This window comes from Corvus hawaiiensis, chromosome 13, assembly GCF_020740725.1.
Source record: "Corvus hawaiiensis isolate bCorHaw1 chromosome 13, bCorHaw1.pri.cur, whole genome shotgun sequence".
NCBI lineage: Eukaryota > Metazoa > Chordata > Aves > Passeriformes > Corvidae > Corvus > Corvus hawaiiensis.
The window spans coordinates 14,766,384-14,793,192 of record NC_063225.1 but is presented as its reverse complement, the minus strand read 5'-3'; the positions used below and the strand labels follow the sequence as shown (position 1 = coordinate 14,793,192).

The 26,809-nt window shown below is 39.5% G+C and overlaps 1 protein-coding gene across 2 annotated transcripts in view; it reads left to right on the top strand.

Moving 5' to 3' along the window:
* The window catches only part of THSD4 (thrombospondin type 1 domain containing 4), a 260,490-nt gene that overhangs the window by 40,154 nt on the left and 193,527 nt on the right, over positions 1-26,809 (top strand). For both annotated transcript variants that reach the window (XM_048317821.1, XM_048317822.1), the window contains exon 5: positions 9,332-9,761. In XM_048317821.1, the coding sequence (XP_048173778.1) occupies positions 9,332-9,761 (430 nt within the window). The remainder of the gene's footprint in view (positions 1-9,331; positions 9,762-26,809) is intronic.

Below are 26,809 nucleotides of genomic sequence, written 5' to 3'. Positions count from 1 at the left end.
TGTTTTGCATTTCTATTTATTGCCTTTTTGTTTTCTCTTTTTTTCTTCCTACCACCTCTTTTAGCAAAATTTTCTGTTTGAAGAAAATAAAAAATAATGTAGTTGTTTAACACATAGAGTATTTTAAACATGGTATATGTTGATATTAATTTCATAATAACGGTCTTTACGGCTGGGTGGATCTGTGCTGTTACAAGTAATTCCAAATAATTTTGCCACTTCTGGAGAAACTCTTTTTTATCTTCTTAGATACCAGTCTATCAGATTTTTTAAAATATATTTGTAAAAGGAAAATAGATGTGTTTCTAGTTTGGACACTGAGCAGAACAGGCATGGAAAACCCCTGGGGATGGAGCACTTCTTAAATGTCTGTTCTCTCTGTCTTTCCTCTGAATATGTATTCCAGCAGTTCTCTGGTTCTTTCCCTCTCAGGTCTTTTCTGGGAGATACATGAAGAGAAGTGTTTTGGGGTGGTTGACAAAAAAACCCAACCCAAACAAAACAGAAAACACCCCAGCCCCCCCCAGACATAACCAAAGAAACCTTCCTTCATGTCATCTGCATCTTTAAGATTCTTAGTGAAGCAGTCAATTGTAATTCCCTTTTTAAAGATATTTTGCTGTCCTTAACAACATAAAAAAGAATATTACCTTGAGGCAGTATTCCAGCCTGAGTGGAATAAGACAGTAGAACTCTCTGTTGCTGCTGATAAAGACATTCTCAACCCTTGCAAGAAACTCTGTCCATGTAAAAGAATACTTGAAAATAGAATTAACCTGTTAAGCTCCTGTCTGTCTTGGTGAAGCATGAGTTTCAAAAATGGGAGCAGCTGTTCAGATGTTGGTCTTCTCAGGTGTTGCCCATTTTCTTTGTCACTGCTTTGTCTTTCTGTCAAACCCATGCAAATGATAGCCTAGACCTGTTGAGTATAAATTCATTGTGACACTGATGGCCTTACAGAAGCTCATAGAGTGCCAGAGACAGAATTGGTAGTGTTAACATGAGTGCAGTGAGGCAAAAGTCGTATTTTCTTTTTTGTGTTTTCCTACTTAATAATTTGCTGTAATGCAAATTAAATCTGTTCTGGGCTGTGCAGTGTGACAGCCCCAGGTTGTGGTGCATGGCTGGGTTATTGCTGACACTGGGAGTCTGGCCTTGAACCGTCAGCACAAAGTCATCCAAAGGCTGTTTGCTCCAGCCCTTGGCATCCTCTGTGTCCAAGGGAATCCTAGCTGGCCTGGCTCTGCACAGCCCTGCTGCCTCTGCTGGGCTTCCATCCCCAAGGGCTGTCCCTTGCTGCTCTGGTGGCCTCTGCAGGCCAGCACAGATTGGAATGGTTTGGAACAATCGCTGCAGGATTGGCTGGAACATGAGAGGATGGTGAGCAGAAAATGGTACTGACTGTGTGCAGAACTGAAGCTGTGTTATTTCGTAAGAAATGCTTTTCCATATGAAACATTAAAATGCTCACTTTCCTGTATGATGGAGGCATTTGCTTTTGAAAATTCTTGTGCTTTCCTAAGCACAGTACAAACTTCTGTACCAGAGTTGATTTTCCACCCCCACACAGTCTGCCCCTTGGCAAAAGACTGTGGATTCAAGGTCACTGTTTTAATCTTACTTGCATAATAAGTTATTTCCATCTTGTGTTAGGAGGTCCCTGGTGGCTTTAAAGCCTGTTGTATTGCATAACTTTCAGATTCCTTGGTGGTGACTGTAAAAACAGAATGAGAACAAAAAATGTTATTTGAAAATGGAATTATTTGAATGACAAGCCTAATAGTTTTCCTTGATTTACAAAATCCAGAGTAAAAACTTTCTTTACAAAGGAGATTACTTTTCCTATCAGGTATATGGAAAATGGATTTCAAAATGTGAGTTACTCTACATATGATTTTTATACAGCAGAACTGTGTGTACTGTTCACTAAATGGATGATACTGGAAATGTATGTCAGGCTGTTAAGTAACACCTGTGTTTTCATAATTTGTACAGTCAATGGAAACTTTTTGGGGTACTTCTATTTACTCTACTGTAGTTTTAGCAGACTTCCATAAAACGGTAAGAGAGGAACGGACATTTGTGACTGAGATAAGCTCACAGTGATAACATAGTAGAGTGAAATTGGATGGTTTCCAAGGCAAGGAGTCTTGACAGCTCCAGCAGTCCTATACAGCAGCCCAGTATGTTTGTATCATTTAGCATCAAGTGGAAAAGTTCTCTGCCTGCTTTCAAGCAGCTGACAAAGAGCTGATTAGGGGTTTTTTTAGCAAAATCCAAAATAGAATTTGTGTATCATAAAAATTTGCTATACCTTGTCTTTGAAGAGGATATTCACATTTTCAGCTTTTGAAACTTAGTTCAGTTAGGTGTTAGGAACCAGGACTGCATGAGAAGTTGAGAGAGTGAAGTTTGAGTTTCTACAATTAGAAGCCTGGTTTAAAAAATTTCAGTGCTCCCCTGTTTAACTCAGTGCAGTAAGTAGAGTTCCTGCATGATTGAAATGTGCTAATTACAGTCAGTCACTGGAGTGAGTATGAAAGAAAGCTGATGGTTCTCTGGGTTGTCCACTGGCAGAGGAAGGGAGCACTCCCCAGTTTTGAAGAGTTGAGTTCCCTTTAGCACAGACTTGGTTTGTTATTTTTCCCTAGCTAAAGTGCATGGAGCACACCACACAATAAGAACAAACAGGAAGGAGGACATAGTGAAAAAATATTAAAGCATTTAGTCATCTTTATAGAGAGGCAGATATGGAAAAGTAATACGGGCATGCAGAAAGACAATGTGCTTTAAGAGAAAAAACACATCTTGAAAGGAAATACCATTCATGGACTAGGGTTTAGTACTTCTTAAATGTTGCATTTCCAGTTCTCTGTTTTGGTGATAGAGAAGACAAAACCACAATTTCACGCTGATGTGCTGAGTGTAGGATGTTTACAGCTGCCACCTTCACTTTCTCTGCACATGGGCTTTTGTGGTGGAGCAGCAAAACCTCAGTGTCCATTTATGTGAACATGGTATGCACTTTGTATCTGGTTCATAGGAGCAGAAAGAAAAAACAAGCATTATCACTAGAATAATGAAATAACTAAAGCGTTCTTGCATAAATAGTGCAAGTTAAATAAGTATGTTAATAAGGAAGGGGCTTCCCTAATGCTTTTTTTTTTTGTATTTGGAAGAGGGATGAGAGGAAAAATTTGCACTGAGGAAATAATCCAAAAATCATTGACTTCTCACATGGCTGTAGCTCTGGGTCTTTATTCTGCTGCCAGCAGCTGACGTGCAAGTCTGCTGTGCTGCTCTGTACCCTGTATAGGGTCAGTTTGCATTTCTAGGCCTTTGAGCAACAGAAAGGAAGAGTGCATCATTTAGTGTCAAACCAGAATTTCCCTTCTGAAAGTATCTTTTGCCCCCTCTCACAGATGCTTTGACCAGGCAAATGTCGGAACTGTCGTTTTAAAAGTTAACTGTAGGCCTGCCAGCAGAGCAACTGTTGGCAGGTCTACAGTTAACTTTTACAAGGACAGTTCTGTTGTTGTTTCCTTAACCAATAGCCATGTGTTATGATGCAATTTCTGTGACCTGTTCTAGTCAGTTCCGGTTCCTAGAGGTGGAAAAATGTGTGATTGCTGGACCTTCAGGTTCAAGAAGGTATTATTTTCTCAAGTTGTTAGGCTTTATATTTATTGGCATGAGTGTTTGCTTTTCTTAATATCTGGAATGAAACCCAGCTCAAGTACTTAACCACCCCTCCTTTCATTATTTCTCTCATGGAATGAAAATGTGATGGATTTTACCCCAAGCCCTGTATGGTAACAAGAGCTTATTGTGGGTTGGTGTGTATACGGAAGGAAGATAGGGAGAGAAGGACTGGATCCCTTTCTAAGGATAAATTTTCCAGAAAATCCAAGAGCAGCAGTGGTAATCAAAGAATTTATTTTGGTAGCACTTGGGGCATTTAAAGCTGTGTGAGAAAGATGTTTACTTTCCTTCTGAATAAAATTCCAAACAGGATCCAATAGCAGTAATGATCAAATGAGGTACTACTTCACAAAATGAATAGCTAGCTGGGATGGCTGTGGCCTCAGGTTGACTTTATGCTGTCACACCTCTCATCTGGTTATTAATCCCCACGACATGCTGTAGGTCTCACTTATTATTACCAAATTAATATCCATTTTTATTATGCTACTGCAAGCATGCTTTGAGTGGGATTACCTGAAATAAACCCCTAACACAATCCTATAGTTGCAAACCACCTGAGCTTTCTTACTCTTACTGCTGAGTATTTCGACCCTTCCTGAGCTGGGCTCACTGAAGGAGGGGAAGTGAGAATGCTGCTGCTGTTCAGTCAGATACCACTGAAGTATTGCCCCATCTGTGAGGGGTAGAAACAACCAAACCTCCCATCTCATTTGTGAGGCATCTCAGCAGAGTTATGAGGTTACTTGCATTGAATTTCTGCTGGTTTACCTGCCAACTGCATGGTTGCATTATTTAATCAAATCTTAAAGAAGAAGCTAAGAATTTCCTGGGATCGGAGGTGTTACTGAAAAAGAGGATTGTAGTATTTGGGTTTGAATTTTGGAATCCTGTCTCAGTGTTGAAAGTCACATAAATAAGGCTATATAGCACTTGCTGAGAGATCAGTAAAACAGTGAGTTTTTGTACTGGGCATATTGCAACTATGCTGAACTGGGGTATCAGTAGTGATCTCTGAGGATGGAAAATTTCATTTAAGATAGTTCACATCCCATTAATTAAACCTGTTCCCAAGAGACCATGTATTTAGTGACCTTATTAATTAATTCTACTGTCTCAGAAAAATGTAGATATCTTTTGCCCCTAATATGATATATAAATTAGAGTGTTTGTGGTATAATGTGGTATAATCCATTTTTCTTCAAAAGAAACACTTCTTAGGCATTGTTGGTTTCTCTGTGAATTCCAGCAGTTGAAATTTTTAGGACAAATAGGCTCACAATAATTTTAATACTCTTATGTGTATGTGATACATGGGAAGCAGTGCATATCCACAAATCATGGTGTGGTTACCAAAGTTACCATGGATGTAAAAAAGGCAATTAGTTCCCTTGCCTTACTTAATGAAAATGACAGTCAGTGAGATGCAGTGACTGCCTGCCCGGATGAACTGCCCTGCAGTGTGCTGATGAAGGGAGCAGTGGGCTGGGGTGTGGCAGAAGTTGCTGCTGTTGGCCCTGCTCTGCAGTGTGTGGTACTCTCAGAAGGGCTGGCTGAGCTCTTGTGACCAAACATTTCACAGAGATATCTGCTCATTGCTGTAAGGCCGGGTTCTAGGTCAGTGAGCAGACAGGCATGCATTTTGTAATATAAAACAGTCAAAGGGCTCCCTTCTTTCATTCATGTTTAAGTGATTTTCTCCAGATTGATTTAGAGCTGGTGAAAAGTGGGTATGTGGAATGCAGAGCAGCACGGGCTGTGGTGCAGTGGGAGAGGCAGTGCGTGGTGGCTTTTGATGTGAATCAACCTGACTGGTGGGAGCTCTCCTTCTTGAGTAGGTGGAAACATATTCCCAGATCCCGTATATCAGTCATTTTTGTTAAAAATGATTCCTGTGAAAGAATCTGCTAAAATACTGTGAGATGTAAACTCACTAACAGTTAGGAGCAGTATAAGACAGTTTATTTTGTGACTTAAGGGGAAAAAATTATGGTGGAATCTTTTTAAAGTAAACCTTGTTAACCATGTGCCTAAGAATATATAAAACATGAAAGAAAATTAAATGCAGTAGGAGGGCTGGAAAGTAAATGATTGACTTGGACAATTGTAGGCCAGTCACAGTTTTGAATTATGGAGGAAATGCCAGGGATTAAAAATGCGTATCTGAAATTATTTTAAGAATAATATCTAGGAGTAATTAAAAAAATAAAGTACATTAAAAATATATGCCTATACTGATCCTGTTAACAGAAACTTAGGGAACTGGGACCGGGTTTTTTTTGATTTGAAGTTTTGTGTCTGCAAGGACTTTTCCATCTCCCTTTATTTTTTTCTTAATTTCATTTAAAATATTGGAGTAATATTTCAATAGCTTCCTTGCTGACAGGAATAGCTAATAAGTCACTTTCAGTTCTTCAGAAAAAGAATCAAGGCAACTCTGTACTAAATACTTGAACTATGAGTAGATGGGTAGTAGCCTTTAAAGTCCGTCAATTAATTACAGTAATGTAATGCTGCAAAGGAGATAAGTTGCTATGACCCAAAATATTAGGTTAAAGGTTGGTATACTTATCCACAGAAATATACTTAATTAAGTTAGAATATATGTAATTGATTTAGTTATAGAGGATTTTGCCTACTGAAAAGCAGTTCTGTTAAAACCATGATGAGTAGAAGGGCTTAAATTTAAGCCAAAGAGCTTTGATAGGGACCTAAGGGGACTGAGCTCCTTTAGAACTAATTTTCTAGCTGAAATCAAAGACCTGCAGTTTTGGAGCATTTTTTGAAGTAGAAATTAATAACAGCAATGCCAAAGCACAAATCAGTTTAATTTAAAAGACTTTTGCAGTGGTAAATAATGGGGACTACTATTTGGGAAATAAAGCTATAAATCAAAATTTTAACCTGTCTTCTGTCTTTTCTTCCACTTTCATCTTGTTTCTGCTGATAGATCACTGTTAAGTTCAGCTTGAGTAGGTGCTAGCTCTGGGTTGGTTGTGATAGGGCACAAACACAGGCAGCAACACTTCAGAGAGCAGATTATAGGCAGCTGCTGAATTCCCTAGTATGGAAAACAGGCAAGAACCTGGAGAACTCCTGGCCCTGGGCACCGAGAGTCACCTCAGGCTATGGATGCAGTTAGACCAGGCTCACTGAGTACAGGGGTTTCCTTAGCATGTTAGAGGACTTGGGGGTTCATTCCAGGACAGGACTCCTAGTAAAGGAAGCCTTTGAAGATTTTGAAATAAGCTTCAAACTTGACCAAACTCTGCACAAAATTAGAAGATGTTGTCTAGGTGTTGGTTTCACGTCTGTCTGATGATGTGTGGTGAGATTCTGTTGTCTTTCATTAGTGTGGTTGTTGTGACTGGGAATACAGAGAAAAAACCCATCTCCCTCTGCTTGTGGAATTATTTCTGCCAATAGACAAGAGAAAATCTTGAGGGGGAAAAAAAAATCTGTAATTCCTATGCAGTTTTTTTCTCCTTATCCCTGGTGAAACTGGTGGCTGAAGGTTGTTGCCTTTCCAAAACATTACATTATTTCTTCAGAAACAGTGAAAGGTTGTGAATTGAAAATGTAAGAAATCAGAAGTTTCTTTGGGTTAATTCTAAGGAAACTTTCCAGCAGTTGTACAACAAATCTTCCTTGTTGTCATAAATGAGTGTTTTTGCTAATGTTCACCCTTGCAGTTTTTCGTTTACAAGAGAAGTACTTTGATACTAGGAGATAAGATGAATGAAATGCTGAAAAGTTCATGAAAATACATTCTTCATTCTGTCTGACATCAGAAGAGAAGGAAAATGAGTTGTGCTTAGCTGGAAGTGAGCCAGGGAACCTCCATTTAGAGGCAGTGGGAGAAATGTAAGGAGAGAGGAAGTGGTGGAAAAAGGGAAGAAATGAAAAAGGTATGTTGGAGAGAGGCTGTGTAAAGAGCACTTAAGAGAAGAGGTGGAGGCCCAGGAAATTTGTAATCTTACCTGTGTATTTTAAAGACACTGTATATCCTTAGTTCAAAGAGGGTTTCTATTCATATAAATAACCAGCCCACCAGCTCTGAAAGTGCTTCAGTCTTGAAGACCACTTGAGGTTCAAAGCATTGTTCTGAGCATAAAGTCTGTGAGGCAGTGATAATGCATTGATTTGCCAAGGCATAGGTTTGCTTGTGGCTAAAATTAGAAAAAGCTACGACAACAAAACTCCTTTTTAACACTGCAGATGTGCTAAGAGGGGCCAGTTCCTACTATTCACAGCTGATGTATTTTCATCATGAGAGAAATTTTTAAAAGTTAGAATGGTAAGAATGCTACATCATCATCATCATCATGTTTGCTACAACCTTTACATTAATAGCTCATAACCTGATTTTCTTACTTGTCTGGGCAAATGCATTTTTTGAAATAAAGAATATATTTAGGTTGGCTTAAGTTTAAAGGGGCTCGTTATTTTTGTTATCGAAGTGCTAAACAGATTTGTCTGAGCAATCAAAGAGGTGCATGTGTTTATGAGAATTATGCCCAAAGAAAGGAGATTGCCAGATCTGCATTACACAGCTGTTACGCCTCTGCTTGAGATGAAAACAGTAGATCAGAGATGCCTGCTGGCTGTGGTCTGACATGAAACATGTAATGCTTTTCTACCTATATTTTTCTGTTAGGCAGTAATTTACCTTTAGATGGTAACTCTATTCTTGGTGGCATTTTTTCCCGCTTTTGTCCCAGCTGACTGCAAGTATTGTTGAATACTTCCTTTCCTCTTCTTACTCTCTCTTGCTCAGCTCAGGGAACAACAGAAAAACTACTAATGCTGTGTAATCTCACTCTCTTTAGGTCTGGCTAAGTAGGCACAAGGCTGATGGGTTTTCTTTATTTCCTCTCCATTTTACTTATGGGAAGCTTTTTTTCCCTCCCTTAATGCCAAAAACCATTATACAACTTTTCTCGACTGTAACTACCAAAAGCTTGCCTCAACAATGACTGTCATGGTCACAGAGCAGATTAACAGGGATAAACGGTTCAAGAGTGCTGGTTGCTTATCTGCCAGGGCAAATCAGCACTCTTGTTCACACATCTTGAGCCAGGAAGATTGATTAAAAGCCCCACGTGGCCATCAGGCTGGAATGTGAGGTAAATGACTTTTAGGGTTTCCATCTTACAAGGGTCCTGTGAGAATATAAGACTTGGAAAGAAAACAAACCCAAATAGAAACAAACCAAAAGAAAGGTCCCTTTGATCTGGTGGCTGTCTGACATCTGTGACACTTTTGTTCCTAGAAAATAAGTATGTCAGTTTATGATCTCTGGTTTTCACTGGGGTTCAAGTCTATTTTGCATATGTATATTAAAAACATAAATATATTTTATGTGCAGAAAGAAAATTGCTTTTCTTTAATGGTATCTCCCTTCCTGAGCAGCAAATGTCATCCAGAATAGCTGTATTCATGCATTGCTCTGAACTGGAAGAAATGTTTTTTGCCAACTGTTTTGCAGTTTTAGGATCAAGGCCTTCTGAGATTCCTAATATCAAGCTAGACTACATCTTGTACATATTTATAACAAGTCATGTAAAACTTAACTGCTCTTTCGCTTATTCATTCAGTAACTGTTTTCTCTCTCTTTCTCCGTTTTTAGAAGCAGAAATAGAAATCCTATTGGTCCAGGAAAGTATGGATATGGAAAAGTGCCGTACATTTTACCTTTACAAACTGATACTGGTCAGCAGCCTCAGAAGCTGCGGAGGCAGCGACAGTCGTCAAGGAACCACCTATTCCACCAGAGTCCGAGTCTCATGAACTCCTACAGCCAGGCAGCTGCTCCTTCACTGCAGCATGGGAATCTTTATCAAGAACCAAGTGGGCCTCAGGCAGGACACCAAGTCCTGGGGCCCTCGGTTTATCAGTCACCTTCGTTCCCTGTATCTCAAAGTCTGTTCCATGGCAGTGACTCCAACCCTCATGGCCCTGCCTCCCACCAGGCCCTGCAGGGGCAGCCCCAGCCCCAAAGGGCTGCAGCCATCGTGTGCATTGGTGCCTACAAGCAGTATAAACTCTGCAACACAAATGTAAGTCTATTTTTCCTGGATTTTATGTGTTGGACAGCTGTTGGCTTTCCCTAGTGTGCAAAACCTAATCATCAAGTTAAGTTCAATTTTTTTTAAATTAATTTAATGAATTTTTTGTGAACTTATTTTAGAGTGTCTTGGGAAGCACTGAAAGTAGATCCATAATATTATAGTTACCTAATACCATATCTTGAAGGGTTTTAAGCAGTCACTTCATCTACCAATAAGTACAACTCTAATTTGATTGGAGAAACTGGTCTTTTTGGTGCTGAAACCAGGGAACGTGAGGAATTTGAGATAAGGATAGTAATTGAGAGAGGTAGTGGGACAAACATGGGCTGAATAATGTCAGAGACTGCAATAATTGTGGAAAATTTTAGTTGTAATTGTGGTGAAGGGACAAGGGATGAATTTAGTGTAAATTTTCCACTTCCTTTTGGTGTTGTGATGTTATTTTGATTTTTGTGTGATGCGTGTGGATTTTAATGATAATTCTTAAGTACGTGGTTCACAGAGTCGAAGAGTGGAGTGTGTTGGGTTCGTGTGGTCAGGTTTTGGTAGAGGGGAGGTGTGGGAGGACTGCAGGTGTGGCTTCCATGAGAAGCTGCCAGAAGCTTCCCCCATGTCCAGTGGAGCCAACACCAGCCGGCTCCAGGATGGACCCACTGCTGGCCAAGGCCAGGCCCATCAGAGATGGCAGTAACATCCCTATGATAACATACTTCAGAAGGGAAAAAAAAGCTATTGTGCAGATGTAATGTGGCCAGAGGAGAGCAGAGCGAGAATGTGTGAGAGGAACAGCCCTTCAGAGGCCAAGGTCAGTGGAGGAGGAGGGGCAGGAGGTGCTCCAGACACTGGAGCTGAGATTCCCTTGCAGCCTATGGGGCAGCCCATGGTGCAGCAGCTGTGGCCCTGCAGCCCATGGAGGGCACTGGGGCGGGTGGATGCCTGAAGGTGCATGGAAGGAAAGGTGCCTGGAAGGCCCATGCTGGAGCAGGCTCCTGCCAGGGACCTGCAGGCCCATGGAGAGAGAGGAGTCCACACTGGAGCAGGTTTGATGGCAGGACTTGTGACCCTGTGTGGACCCACACTAGAGCAGGCTGTTCTTGAATGACTGCACCCTGTGGGGACCCACGCTGGAGCAGTTCATGAAGAACTGTAGCCCATGGGAAGGACTCACATTGGAGAAGTTTGTGGAAAACTGTCCCATGGGAGGGACCCCATGTTGAAGCGGGGGAAGGACTCTTTTCCCTGAGCAGCAGCAGAAACAACCTGTGATGAACTGACCATAACTCCCATTTTATCTGCCTGTGCCACTGAGGGGAAGAGGTAGAGCTGGGAAGAAGAGAGGGGTGGGGGGAAGGTGTTTTTAGGATTTGTTTTACTTCTCATTGTCATGTTTTGATTTTGATTGGTAATAAATTCAGTTAATTTCCTTAAGTCAGGTCTGTTCTGCCCAGACAGTAACGGGTGAGTGATCTCTCCTGATCCTTATCTCAACCCATTAACCCTTCGTTTTATTTTCTCTTCCCAGTCCAGTTGTGGGAGTGATAGAGTGGCTCTTTAGTGGGTACCTGTCACCTCGCCAGGGTCAAACCACCACAGTCACTGACAAGCTTAATGTTTTTCCATGAAAGAAATTGAAAAATGGAGTTTGGATAGGCTGTGTTATGAAGGCTATCTACTTCTCAGTCCTGTAAGATGAGGCTATCCTTTTGTGAGTTCTAGTCATGTTCTAAACAGCATTTAGAGCCAGTCCCCAGTAGCCTGGATCACTCCAGTGTCTTTTCATGGTGCTCTGTGCTTTCTGTGCATTCAAGTTCTATGTGCTTTGATTTTAGTTTCCTAATTTATTGGAAAATAAATTAGGAAACGAATTTATTGGAAAATCTGTTCTGTGTTAATTTTTAAGTAAAACTTAATCTGTTGTTACTTGATTCAAAAATGTTTGGCTGGGTGTAGCTCCATGCTCTGGGGCAGTCTCCCATTGTATGTGGGAGGCGAGTGAGGTTTTGTTCTTTGTCCCCATTAGTGGTTTTCATCCTGCTAAAATTTCCAGATTCTGCCTGTGCCCTTTTAGTATTTCCCAAAGTATGTTTTCCTAATACGTCTTTCTTATTTGGACAGCTAATCTAACTTAATGTTGCAAACATGAAGAAGCCTGTATTTGGATATTAGAAGCAGAATGTTCAGGAGAGGTCTGAATACGTTGATATGACAGGCCGTATTTTTTTGGATGGCTGAACATGTGATTTTTCTGCCTCCTAGAAATCCTGTTTTGTTTAGTGGAAGCTGTATAGTAGAGATGTAACAATGGAACACAAGATAACAAAAACACAACCTAAACAAATCGGATTAGTTCCTTTCTGCTTCTTAGTGTAGCAGTTACCACTCTCACTTTATTTATGAATAAAGTCATTGACTGAGACTAGAGCAGTTGATTGAAAAGACCTGTGTCAAGAAGGCTTTAGTGTATTTCTCTGGAATGGAAAACATGAAGGGCTAATTTGAGCCTCTGAGAATAGTCTCTGGGACAGATTGCTCTTTCAAAAAACACTTTCTGTTTTTTGAAGGAAATGGGAAATGACCTTAGTGCATGGCCATTAATTTGGAAAGTTTTCTGTGCTAAATTTGCTCGCTGTGTCCAAGTGATACACAAATATCCCAGTCTTTATTTCATCCCTCACACATCAGGGCACAAAGTTGGACAATATTCTGCCCGACTTAACGTGACAAAATTGTTTCCAGGAAAGAGGTCTTTTCAGAGGGCAAGGAGTAAGAGATGAGGAAGTTAGAAATGACACGGAAGAAAGAAGCAATCTGAGATTGCCAGAGTATGGAGAAGGAAGGTTTGTAGAAGATGTTTGTTGAGAATGACAGCTGGGCTGGAGAGTAGAGGGCAGTGAGCTTGTAAATGGGACAGTGGTCAGACATGCAGGTCAGCATGGTGAGTGGTTTGGCCATTGGCAGATTTCTTTGATAGAAGGGAACAGGAGTGAAAATATTTTCATGTTAGTTTTAAATCTGTTGTTTAAACACAAGAATTCAACAGATGAAGAGAAAACACAGATGAACACACTGCTGCTGCCTCTTTACCATTGTTGCTTGTATAAATGCAGTTATAAAGAAATCTTTGATTATAATACAGGAGACTTAATAGCAAAGAGAAATTGTAGATGAAGCAGCTTCTCCTAAGCATAGAACTCTACATAGTGATATTCTTTATTTAGTAATGTTTCTGTTACCTTTGGAGAGGCTGTAATTGCTATTCAGGGTTATTTTTCTCCCTAGAATGTGGTAATTAATGTAATTATTAAAAAGAAGTTGCTAAGAACAGTTTTAGTATAAAAGCCAGGATGAGAGCAAAACAAGGCTGATAGTGTTTCACTTTGTTTGCTTGTTCTTCCCGATTAAATGCTTCTGCACGCGGGCTTTAATTTAATTTATCAGCAGCGACATGTACCAATGGTCTTGCCAGCAAGCAGAGAACAGTATCTTTTTATTTCTTTTTTTTCTTCAGTTCTTCCTGGAGCATACCAAAACTGAAAATCTCATTTATTGGAAGTATTCTGTTAACCCTTATTCTAGTGTTTGGTCACTCCCTCTACAGTTTTTCCTAAGGGCAACTAATTAACAAATTAAGTTAATCTGCCTTGATCCATTAGGTCATTTCCTCATTATTGTGCATTTATTGTTTTTTCATTGATAGCTGAACTCATTTCACATGACTGACAGATTGATTCATAAAAGGTAAACTTGTGTGATTTGGTTAGGGACAGCCTCGGAAGTGCTTGTATTTGTTCAAGTGTTCCTGCAGATTGTTAAACCTATTTTCTTATTATTTAAGTGGCTTCCCCTGTTCAGCACCTTGCAGATGTGGTCACCTCAGAACACACAGCTGCCTGTCACCCTCTTTGGCAGGAAACAGGCAGTAAGCATCTCTCCTTTTTGAACAAACAGCTCTGGCAGATCTAACTGAAACCATAAGCTACCTGCAATACAACAGGATTCTTCCAATGTAGTCTCTAGTCCTTCGAAAATAGGAAAGTGATGAGTAAATCTCCCTTGTTTCCCCCTGCATTAAATGAGAATGAATTATTATATGGATGTGCGGCTGAAGTAGAATTTGAATTCAACCTTCTTTGCGTGGTTTTTCACCAGAACAAAGGAAGCAACTCAAATGGAACATTTGTTTACTGAGCACTTTCTGTAATTAATTGTCTTGAGCATTGCCAAGTCACTGGCTCTTGTGCGTGCCTGAATGTGTGAGAATATATTTGTAAATCAACTCCAGGCTGCAGGTTGCTTGGGTAGTGTGCACAAGGAAGCTTTCAGGCTTCTGAATATTCCAGACTACTTAAGGTAGTTTCAGCATGAAGAGTGATGCTAAATGGATGTAAAATCTGAATTGTCTTTAGCTATGGCTTGAGGTATGTTTTTGACCAAATTTATATAGGAAAAGTTTGGAAAAGTTAAGGTAAAATGTATGAAAGAGTAACTCTTCAGGGCTCAGTGAAATATTTATGGATAAAATTTTGCTGAGTTTGTCCAATTTCATTCCCAGTTGCTAGCTTGCCCATTCATTCCTGTGGATTACTGTCATGTCTCGAGTTATACTGTTGTTTTTCTCAGTATTTTTTGTGATTGGTGTTTAGCAAGAAGTCAGCTGTGTTGTGGAGAAGTATCTAGATAAGATCAGAAGACCGTGATTACTTTTACTTTCTTGGCCTGACTCTTCAGCTATGCCTGCTATTATTCTGGTAGCAAAGCTATGGAAAATCCAGCTTTTGGTTCTGAATAAGAGTCTTCTGCTTGGATCTGTGCTCCTGTGTGCAGAGCACTTGAGAACAGTGCATTCCTGAGCAGGGAATGGGGAGTATCTGAAAAGACAGTTTTGGAAGTGGAAGGAGGTTTTACCATTGAAGAGATGAGGTGAGGTAAAAGACTCAGGATCAATCCTCAGCTCTGTCGTGATGGGATAAATTAAAATATTTGATTTCCCAAAGAGTCTTACTGATGACTCTGCTACTAATTTTGACTGGTGTGAGTTAAAACTGTGCCACTGAAAGGCTTTTTTTGGATGCAGAACCCCAATTAAATAGAATTACAATGTTCTGCAGGAATGTGTTGAGTCCATTAAACAGTGATGTGCTTTTCTGTCATCTAAGCACATAGGTAGACATTGGCAGGGTCCCCTGGCACCTGGGATCTTGGGCCATTCACCAGCTCGCTGCTGTTCTGCCCAAGCAGTTTTGAAAATTTTCCACTTTATAGACACCGAAGCATTTCCAGCATTTCAAGTTTTAGCTAAGGTAGAAATGGAAATGTTTGATTTTGTATGGAACAGAAAATGTAATTGCCAGACAAGCCTTCTCAGAATTGATATGGAGTGCTGCAAGTGTGCACTCATTTAATTTAATGTGGTTGGGATGCGCACACATTGAGGTGAAGACTAACAAGATGCTATTTTTTAAGTGAACGTTTTTTTTTAGACTGAAAAGCCCCTCCTTGTTTCCAAGAAGTTTCTGTGGGAAAAATCTCATTTTGAGATTTGTATAGAGTAGGTGTTTGACATGAGTGGCAAAGTGGGGTTAAGATGACATATCTTTTCCTGAGGAAATTTAAACTTAACTTTATGTGAAGAATTTTCCGTGCAAACACTGTGGGATTATGCGTAGGTTTGGTAGTCTGACATTCCGTGGATGTATAGGAAGCTTACTGAAAGCTTGCATTACTTTGGGTTGTACTGTCCTTTTCTTGACTGTTTTGCTATTTGCAGCAGAGTTGTGTAAATATTAATTTAGAATGATTTGTCACCAGTACAGGCTGAACTTACCAGAGGCTGGCACAGATATTGCCCTTAAAGGGTCTTATGTAGTTTGATCCGTTGTCATTTGTGAACAAAAGAGTCACAGAGAGACATCTTTGATGAAGGTCTTGGACCACAATTGTTTCTTCTGTGTCTCTGCACTGTGGCTTTATAACATCCCCTTCTGACATCCCCTTCAACAACTGAGAACCCTGTATTAGATATTTTGCATTAAGACATTCTTATTAGAACTTAAATAATTATGGGAAGCTGTCTGCCTTAAATCATCAAGAAGAGTGTGTTGGAGTAACTTTAAAAGCTCTCTCAAAGAGTTTTATTCAGTAAGTGTGCTCTGTACTTGTGGCAGTAACACAGAGTTAGCTGGTTTACACATACTCATTATTACTAGGTTAATTACTTACTAATGTAGTAAAATGTTCATAATAAGTCCAAACCCACACAATTCAGAAAATCTTGATGTCTAGAGGCATGTAGGTTTTAATTGAAAATTGAGTTGCTTACTTTGATCAATAAATCTAAACTACTGTAAACTAATTAAACATCTAAGAGTCCTAGAGTCATGCCCTGTTGTGACAAGAACTATAAAAGCACAGACCAAAAGGAAAGGTACAGGTGAAAATTTGGTAATGTATACATGGCTATAGCCATGTCCTGTATTCTGCAGGTCAGGGAGAAGTGACCAGTGGGATCTGTAACATTCTTATGGCTGAGATATTTTACTTTATTCAAAGGCAATGAGATAGAAATAAAATACAGTAGAGCCTAGGATAGAATAAACACCTTAAGTCAATAAAACAGAAATATTCCACTAGAAAACAAAGTTTGGGAGTATGTATCAGTGATAAAAAAATCTACTAAATGTGTTAGAGCTAGCCAGTTCATATACATTCAGTGTCATTGATATGTTTGGAGTTTAGCTTGAATGCTCTGGGAGCTGAATTTTCCAGAGACTCTGTCAACTTCCTAATATATATTTTCTTGATTTTTAATGTACAAGAGTACTTCAAAAGGTATAGTTAACAGTAGTACTTCAGTATTTTATGGTACTGCTGGAAGCATTGATCTGCCTTTTTCTTCTGTGAGGTTTATTTTGAAGTTCAGAGCCTGTTGCATGGGTCGCGTGATGTAGCTGGAGAAGTCTGCCTCCAGTGGAGTGAATTTATGTCTAAGAATAGCTAAAGATTCAGACCCTCATTTTTGTGTAATAGCAGTGTGGCATAAAAATGTTAGTAATTCATCTAAGTGCCTCAAAATCAAAATACAAATCAGTTGGCTAAAGCTTTTGTTTCCTAACTTCTTGGTGAACTTTGAATGGGAGGTTTCATGTAGCAGTTGGAATTGTCTGAGAAGTTACCTTGCTAATTTTTGGGGTAAATGGAATACATGTGTCTTGGAGGAGAGGAAAGAGGAAAAAGATACACAGTTATTCCATCACTTCATCAGTTATGAATAGCAGCATTAGCACTTAAGATCCTGTGGAGTGATTTGGAAACTTCATTGCGATGCTTGTTGAAGTGGAGCAGGGGGTTTTTGTTCTGCAGTAGAACAGGACTCAGGGTGATTTAGGTTGCCTGGTTATCATTCAGGTATAACTTCTGTTCCAAGTTTGAAGGAGGAAGCTCATCAATGAAAACTGGGACTTCAGAGTTGCAACCAGATGGTTGCATTCCTCATATTTGTAGTTTTGTTTAATAGTGTATTGTAAATTTGAGTAGTTGTCATTTATCAATATAGACAAGTGTTGTGGGAGAGATTTTAAAGCTTTCCAGCTTTGTTTCTTCTTGTCAATTCATATCGATGAAAGTGTTTGTCTGAAATTCTGGTGTGGAATTTTTCAATGCTCCCATAATTTGAACAAGAAATGTGCTTTTTATTCATATGTTAGTTTAATAGTATCCAGGTTTTCAAAGCAGAAGAGGCTGCAGATGTCATGGGTAATTCACAAATAACTTTTTAATGCTGTTTTTATGAATACTTGTTAACTATTGCATTAATTACAGGTATAAAAAACACCATCTGTCAGATGTCAGTGTCTGCTTTGGTACATGAAAGGAGTAGTTTTTTCCTGGTATTTTTAGGAGATAGTTCAGTTAGCTGATAACAGTGCTTAATTTTAAGATATTTTCAAGCCAGATAGCAGGAAAAGAACATATATTACATGAATAGAGGAACTTGCACTGAAACTACCACCAATACAATCCCAGTCCTCTCTTGTACTGACCGAGGTGAGTAGAGGAGGAAGGAAGTGCTGGAGAAGCTGCCAAAGTTAAGCTGTGGATACTGAAGAAATTGTCCGTTAGCAGTGCTGTTGAGTTTCTTAGTTTTGTGGGGTTGGGGGGGGGGGGTGGTTGTAGTTGGTCTTGTTGGTTTTTTTTTTTTAATTTTAGAATTTTTAAGCAGGGCTTGGAAACAGCAAATTGTCAAAACTTGTGTAGAAAGTTAGGAAACATAAATGTCAAATTATGTCTAGCAAGCATGTGTTCTATTGCCTAACCATAGAATAGTTGTATTGAGGGATGGAACTCCAAACCCTCTGCCCCCAAGAAGTGGTCAAAAAGAAACCTGGCACTACAAGCCCTGCGGTGCCCAGAGCAGGTAAACAAACCTTTTGCACACGATACATTAAGAACTAACTGCCTACAGAACAATGCAAATGCAAGAAATAATTGAAATTATGGTGAGATTAAAAAAACCAACAAAACCCAAACCAGCCTGGTGTGCTCTGTCTCATCTTTCCTTGTGCTTCATGTACTTCATCAGTTGTACTGTCTGTCCAGAAGTAACACCTCTGTGAGCAGCGTATTGCACACATAGAGACATACAAGTGTAATTAATGAAACAGAGCTTCTTTCTAGTGAAAAGTTGGTGAGGCTGTTTATCTTCAAACCCTTGACTTATATTTGTGGAAAAAACAATGCTCTGTTTTTTCTATCTGTCAAGCAGTGTCAGGAAGGCAGTGGGTGATCTGTAGGGGGAAGAGGCCAGAGAAACATCCCCTGCCTTGTTCTGCAAACCGGCTTGAGGATTTGGGTGCAGCATTCAGTAACTTGCCAGCTGACCCGTGTATTGATTTTCCTGAATTTCTCTTTGCATCTTCATTTGTTAAAGATAGCAAGGAATACTGATTGTCTTGATGGCTGTTTTGAGACCTCAGTTTGGGTCACTTCCTGATGACAGTTTTTTTGGATGATGTGAGGTTTTAGTTTGAGCAGCAAAATGCCATTAAAAGGACAAAGTCAAACCTGTAGAGGCTTAGAGCTTTCAGAACTGGAGTTTTGTCAGCAATCCTCTGGTAACTCTCGTGTTAAGAAAACTATTTAATTATCTGATAATATACTATTTTACCCCAGGGTCCCTGCACAGATCAAGAGCTTAGTTGTGAGTGATAACACTACTCAATGTTATTCTCTTTTTATTCAGCCTTTGGCTCCCTGCCTTAAAAATGGTCCTTGCAGAAGATGAGGAAAAAAGGCTTCTCTAAGGACTAGTTGTTGATGCTATTACTGCACTGTTTGCTTTAAAATTCACAAAGCTGCTGTGTGATAGCAAGAAATGGAGCTGGGATATGGAAGAATGAGGTTTAAGAGAAGTGTTCCATAATTAGTGCTGCTTGTCAAGTAGTTTGAATTGAATTTTTTTCCCCATGTTCAGTGCCATATTTATCACTTGACAATAGTCAAAGCAAAATTTACACTGGCAAAACTGTAATTATGATTTGGCAGCTCATCTGCAAATCAGGTCCAGAGGTTTTCAGTCAGACGCCCAAACCAGAAAGTACATAGTTCACGAACTGAGAAAGAATTGGATTAAGTAATTGCACCATAAGGTGCCATTTTTTTCCCTCAAAACTGGTAGAGTAGCTATTCCAGAAATGGCAGACTGTCCTTCATGTTCCTTACTCTGTATGCCCATTTTACAGTGAATGAGATAGAAATTATGTGAATAACCCTTCTAGCTAAACATTCCCCAGAGTAAGTCCATTCTGCACACTGAGGGAGTCATAGCTCACATGGGAAAAATGGTATGCAATCATGTAACTGAGAGTGGACCTCACAGGCAGAAAGAGCCAAGTGTAACAGAATTGCACGGACAGTCTCTTCTAACTTGAGATCAAACATTCTTTTAAGGCCCTGTGACTTACTTTATAGTGTTTAAACAAACCAAAAAAGCCTTCAAAAGCAGAATGCCATCATGTGATACATCAGTATTCTCAGAACTGATCAGATCATTGCAGTTGAGCCACTGACAGAGGGAGTTTGCCCTCTGCGAGTACCTCAGGGCAGTGAAATGCTTTGCTGTGGTGGTCTTAGGTCTTTCTCACCACAGGTGTTTCTGCTTTTTCTCCACAGACAGCCCATCTCTTCTGCTTCCTGCTGGCAGGAACTGTCCCACTGTATTTTCTCCTCAGTCACACTTCTCACTTTCTTAGTACCTTTACTCATATTTTTAATCTTTTCTCCCCATCTCTTCTGCCTCCAGTCTCTCCTTTTTCTTAGTTCCCTGTTGCTTTCCAGTTTCATCCAGTTTCACTTTCTCCTTCTCAATACCTTCTTCAGCTGACTTGCTCATCCAGCCTCATCTCTTGAATCCCAGTCCCAAGATTTATCTGTTTTTCCAAAGTATTCCATGCATTTTAAGTACAGGCTCAAGTGGTTATTAGGAGCGGAAGAGAGATGTGTTGTTTTAATTTTCAGTCCTTGCCCTAATACAGACCTCAGGAGCAATTTCCAATAACTGCTGGAGAGCTTCTCAACCTCTTTGAGCCTCAGGTATGGAACACACTTGTAAACAGATTGTTCCTCTAGTTTAGCTGAAAAACTTTAACAAGTTTTGACTGAAAGTGTACACAATACATTATCAGCATTTTTTTCAAAATTCTTGTGGCCTGACTATACTTGAGTGGATTTCCATAGAAAAAGCAGAGGGTGCATTCTTGACAAAAAACCCACTTTCCTGGCTGACATAATTTCACTCATTAAAATAGAATAGGCACTTACATTTGGAAAAAAACCCCAGAATATTGGCAGCATGGGAAAAAAATAAAACACTTTTCCCTTTTGTTTTCCTTTGGGCTCATTCTGGGATGAAATGCTTCAGTTTAAAAAAATGAGACTAAAACAGATAGCAGGAGTGGAAAGTTTTAGTCTGAGCGGTTAAAGTTGGGCAAACTCATGAGTAAATGGACAGTGCTACCAGCTGCAGCTATATTAAACCATTCTAAAATAAGACAAACGTGTCTGCCAGTTGGTTTAAAGTGCCTTTTTTTTTTTTCCTTTGAAGTGTATGACCTAGGAGGAAAGAATATACCACAGAAACAGTATAAGAGTGTGTTGTATCAGAAACTCATTTTTGATGGAAACAAGAACTCTAAAGTCTGAATAATGCTGCAATTTCTGTTACACTGGGTTCCTGCAAACTCAAAGTTATTTTTAAGCTGCATTTGCTTTGCTCTAAAGATATTCACTTTTTCGGAAAACAAATTGTTTCACATTGTGGATTTTATTTTTTTTTAACAAAACCGAATAAAATAAATTGTCTCAGCAGACTTATTTCAAATTCCCCCGTTGTAGTAACAGCTGTACATTTACCTGTATGTTTCTCTCTCGTGTAACAGCGCATTGACATTTCTGTTGCCTGTTGTTACTTAGACTAGAGCTCATTCTCTAAAAATATTGTGATTACTGCTACAGTATGATTTTTTTAATTAAAAAGTAGATTATCATGGTAATACCAATCAGGAACTTCCTTAAACTTCCAGTCCTCCTGCTGGAACCATTCAGGTAGTGCCTCCTCCCACACAAAGGCCAGTCATTTAAATGGAATGCATGCAATTGAGTTTCCATTGAAATCATTGGGATTTCATAGAGAAAACTGCTGGAGGGTTACTCCTGCCCACTGCTGAAGGTGGTAGAATGAAAGCGCCACATAAAGACTGGACTCCAGAAAGAACAGGCAGCTCCAAGAACAATGCTTTTTAAAAATGTAATAAAATACTGCTGGAAACCCTAGATTAGATGTTTTATCACAGTAGCATAATTTTCTACAAACTCTGAGGGCTAGATATGTCAACTTTGCTTAACATCTATAGACTTTGCTAAAGATGGATCAAGCATGAGTTTGTCTCAGAGTCTTTCATAGCTGATATTGGTGGTGCCTTTCAGAGAGGGTTTTGGAGTGGCTGATCTTTCTAGTATAAAGAAGGCTACTGCTAGTATATTAAAACAACTATTCTTAGTACATAAACCTCCCATTTCCTGAGAAGTACTAATAAAATGCTCTGTTTTGCAGGTGTATTTGAACAATGTAGACAGATGGGACAGTGAAAGATGATGAAGCTTCCACGTTTAGGCATTCTGCAGACTTTGAACCAGATTGTGTGAAATGGAAATAGCTTTTCATTGATTTCCCGTTAAATGAGGCACTAGCATGCAGTTTAAGCACCTTGAGCACTATGTAGTGTTTCTATAAGTAGGTATTTGAATGGAGGGATTCTTGTATCTGCAGGATTTTTTAATGCAGCATATTTATATAGAAAAGCGATAGCACTGCTGAGACTGGGAACAGCAGCTGTACAAAGCAGTTATGATTTCTGCTGCAAATGGCAAGCTTTTGATGCTTGCTTGGGATTATGGAAAGAATATTCTGTGTAAACTCCAGTCTTCTTACTGAAGTAGCTCTCTGCTCAGGGGCCTGGGTACTAAAAGAAATTTGGGACAGTAAAATAGTAACTACATTAAAAAAACCCCCAACTTTAAAAAGACCAGTCATCTGGTCTTTTTTTGGATCAAAAAAGACTAGCAACAGTCTTCAGTCTGCAGGTGTGAATTGAGATAGCCCTGACTTTCAGGACATACTTGTGCATCACTTTACACCAGATAATACTCTGTTCCAGCATGGTCTGTTTTCAGTATTTGTCTTCCATTTTCTAATTCTCAACTTCCATCTTTAGAAACCAGTTATGTTTATCAGAATTTTTTGGTTGGTTGGTTGCTTGCTTGGGTTTTTTTGGAATAGTATTTGTAAAATTTTAGCGTTAAACAGAGATGGAATATTTTCTTGACATGATTTTGGTATTGCTGGGGAAATGTACTGTTAATTTTCCTATTATAGCTCCTTGATTAGCTCCTCCTAAGCTAGTAGTTCCAAACATTTCCAGTCACACACATTAAATCATTGTAGATGCTTTGTGTGGGATGGATGAGTGACTAACATTTTATTTAAAACCAAAGCTGGACTTGAATCTTTTACAAGTTGTTGTAAATCTGAAATAAAATAAGTTATTTCAGTTTAATCAGATGGATCTGTCAGTGAGAATTTAAAAAGAAAAAAGCCACAAACCTGTGAAGTTAAGCAGAAATACTACTTTTTCCATCTGTTCGGTTGAGCTTTCTTCCCCATTATTAGACAAACTGCATTTTCAGATGTAAAGTGCTACAGAATGGAAAAACCGTAAAGCAGTAATAGATGCACTTGCCACATTATGCATTAATGCCTTATGTGTCTGATTGCAGTTAATAAAGATCAGGTTTGGGTAACACTTCAAAGACTTTTCTCGTTAAGTTCAGAGAACCTTCTTGGTGCAAAGCTGAAATCAATGGAAAGAAGGGTTCTCAAGTTCCAGGCTGTGAGGGCAGCGGTTTCCTGACCCATGCCAGTGGCCGCCAGCACGTACCTTGGGGAAGGCAGGCACCCCGTTTGTAGCTCTGCCATGGCCCATCTTCTTTGTTCCAAATACAAGCTCATTGCTACCTGGATGGGATTTGGGTAGAAATACAATGATTTTGTATTGTGCACACATCTAAGGTCTTTACCGTCTTTGACAGGCAGCCCCTGGAAAGGAGTGAGGGGAAAGAGAAGGGCTGCAGCCGCCTATTGCTGCCATACACTCTGCATCCCCTGGAATCTGTGGTTAGTAAAGCGCTACTCTGCTTGTCCCCACTGCAGCAGACACGAGGTGTAAATTCATGGCTTGAGGCAGTGCAGAGTCTGCCAATACAGGTGCTCCTTCCTCTTTCCTCGTAAACTTGTGCAGATACCACTGCATTCCCAGATTGAAATTCTCATTGCATGTTAGGCCAGACATTTAGAGTGGACTGTCTGTGGCTGTGCACTGTAACCAGAGCTGGCTAGCACTATTTTTACTGCAGAGCTGTTCTTCACATGCATTTTAAATTTTCTTGCACATTTTGATTTTTCAGGAGCATCAGTTCCATTTGAATTGTCTGGTATTTTTTGTGCCACTGATATCTAGATATATTTAACATGCTTTGGTTTTTTTTGTTGTTGTTTTTTTTTTTTTTTTTTAAGTTGGCAGACAGTTGTCTTTATGTACTCTTACCATTTAAAAAAAATTAGAACTGTTGGAGGAATAAGAGAGTCTCCAGGATTTTAAAAGGATCAGTTGTTCTCTTTCAGTGTGTGTTCAGCTGGACAAAACTAGGTTGCCTTGATTTGAGGTAGTACCTATGGAACAAGCATGGTCCTTGGCCATGGAAAGAGAAACGGCTTAGCTGGAGAACTAACGTTTGAAGGACCCTGCATTCCACTTTCATACATGGACTTGGAACTTCTGTAGGTTCCAGGAGAAACAAGACACCGGCAGTTCAGAGCAGAAGGTCAAAGTTCACTGCAGATGTGGTGGATTGTTGTGTAAAAACCTGGAACTTATATACAGACTGTGCGTATTAAAGGACACAATACATTTATGCTCTGCAAAGGAAAAAACAATCTTCAGATTACTGTTTCAGAAACAAGTATTTAAATTATTTTTCTTTGGAGATGTGTTTATCCTTTGGGATGCCAAAAGATTAATATGATTATATAGAACCACTACAGAAATGAAAGCGAGAGTACAACTAGATTATTTGGACTTAGTTGAACATGTAGTATTGCACACACAGAAAATATTAATTATGAATTATGTCTGAACCTGGAGAATCAAGAGGGGATATGGGGCATTGGAAAAAGCATTTGCCAGTTACTGTAGGTCATAAGAATGCAACATTGCCAAAAATCTTAGTCAATGTTTTAATTGCCTGTAGAGGTGGTTTCAGGATCAAAATGACCCATTTACACATTTCCAGAAGTGTGTTGTGTCAGCACAGCTTTGACACAGCTTTTCTAATGGCAGATGTGAGCCCACATCTGCTGGAAGACTGATAATTTTCTGGTGTTCTGCCAACACTTGCTTAATTAAACCAAGTGTCAAAGATTTGTTAAAAAGTGTGCTTTTCAAATGTTTCCCATAAGCTAAAAAGCTGATAGGGTGGTTTCTTTGTTTTACAGTCTTAGCTGTGCTAGCAGCTCATTTTAAGAAAACTCTGATGGTACATGACAAAGAAAATACTGTGTGTTTCTGTCCCTCAGACTACTTTCATACCTGCATGTTTCAGAAGAAACTGAGGCTACTGTTTCAAAAGTACAAAGTTTCTATCAACAGCAGGCACAGTGCATTTCAAGAAGTTTGGCCAGAGGTCCCATAACACAAAGGGATACTTCTAAAATGTTTTGTCTTAAGTGCTGTCTCCCTCATCACTGCAGTGCTGTGCTGCCACTGGTAATTTATTCACGTTCTGAAAGCACAGGAAGAAAAGCTGGCTGAGGTGTCGTCCTCCTTGAAACAGCCCCATGAAAATGCAGCAGAGGCAGCTCTGAAATGCCTTACCTTGTGTGAAAATGTCCAGCACTTTGAAGGCACTTTGCTGAATGCAGCCCCATATGCTAGATGGATATCATTGCTTTGTCCGAGCAGCATATTTTAAGTAGAAGAAACATCATCTAAAAACATACAAAATTATGCATTCTAGATGCTGTATCTAATTTTACAGTTCACAACTGAAAGAACAATAATTTAAAAACCCTCTCCCGGCAGAAAGTGTATATTTCTAGATAATTTATATCTGCGTCTACACAAAGGAGTCTGAGATTTATCTTAGTAGATGCAAAGTGTATTTTTTGCTGCTTTGGCCTCCATAGATCTGGTTTAAAAAGGAGATTTTATTTCTTTTTTTACAAACATCCAAAGAGGCCACCCTGTTTTCTCTATGCAAACCTCTATGAAAAACTTCAGATAACTCCCTCAGTAATCAAGACAAAGTTTTCGAGGAAAAAAATGAAATTCCAGATCTGTCATTAACAAAACATTGAATCAAAGTCAACATTTTGTTTACCAAAAAATTGTTTTCAAGTCCCTCCCAGGCAGCACAGTTTTAATGCCCTCATGTCACTGAGGGGAAACCGAGGGAGAATCACACAGTAAGTTAAATATTTTAGTGAAGTTCATTCCAAAAGTCTCTGGAAAATTTTGGAGAGAGATCTGGGCTGATTAAATCCTGATACTGTGGCTTAGCCAGAGGAACATTCTTCACCTGCAGACACGCCGGTGTGCCTGCTTTTTCCAACACGTTGCCCTTGGCTTGGCTGGGGGCTGGGCAGAGCTGGGCCCGGGTGAAATGCTGCAGCCCAAGGACTGTGTCCTCAGCCACCTCCCTGTTCTCCTTTGTGTGGGCTGGGGAGCAAATGGTGAACTCTGGAAGGGACGATTGTTAGACATTGTAAGTAGGAGCTGTCTTTGGGCTTGCCATCCCACCACAGATGCTTGTTGCTGTATTTTAGGAGTTTTATAGTCAAGCTATATATGACAGAAATAGTAATTAAATTGAAGTGTAAAAATAGCTTGTGCTCTTGGGGAATAAATAAAAAATGATGATCTACAGAAATCCCTATATTGCAGCTTCACTTTTGATTGTACAGGGTCGTGCTATTTCATTTTAGTGATTTTCTGCCTACAAAAGTACTAAAAAGCCAGAGAGGCCACGAGAAAGTGCCTGGCACTCTTAGGTCTTCTGAGAAAGGCTCAAGGATTTCATTTTTGGGGGGGCTGAGCTGCAGGCAGCATAAAACTGTCATTTCATTCAGCTCTGCATTAACAATTTAGGTGAGGTTAGTAAATGGTGCATAGATGTTAACTAGTATATATGTAGAGTATTATATAACTCTTAAGCCTTGGTGATTCATGAACTGTGGTAATTTTGCCTACTTGTACTTCGTAGTTAAAGAATATTTTAGAAGACATTTAAAAAAAGAAATTAATATAATCTGTATAAAGAAAAAGGCAAAGTGTTTTTGCAGAGCAGGTTGCTCAAATTTTTACTCAAATTTTTGTATTGTAATTAAACCTTGATGAATGAAATGAAGGAAGGGCAACTGAGTTGGGGCT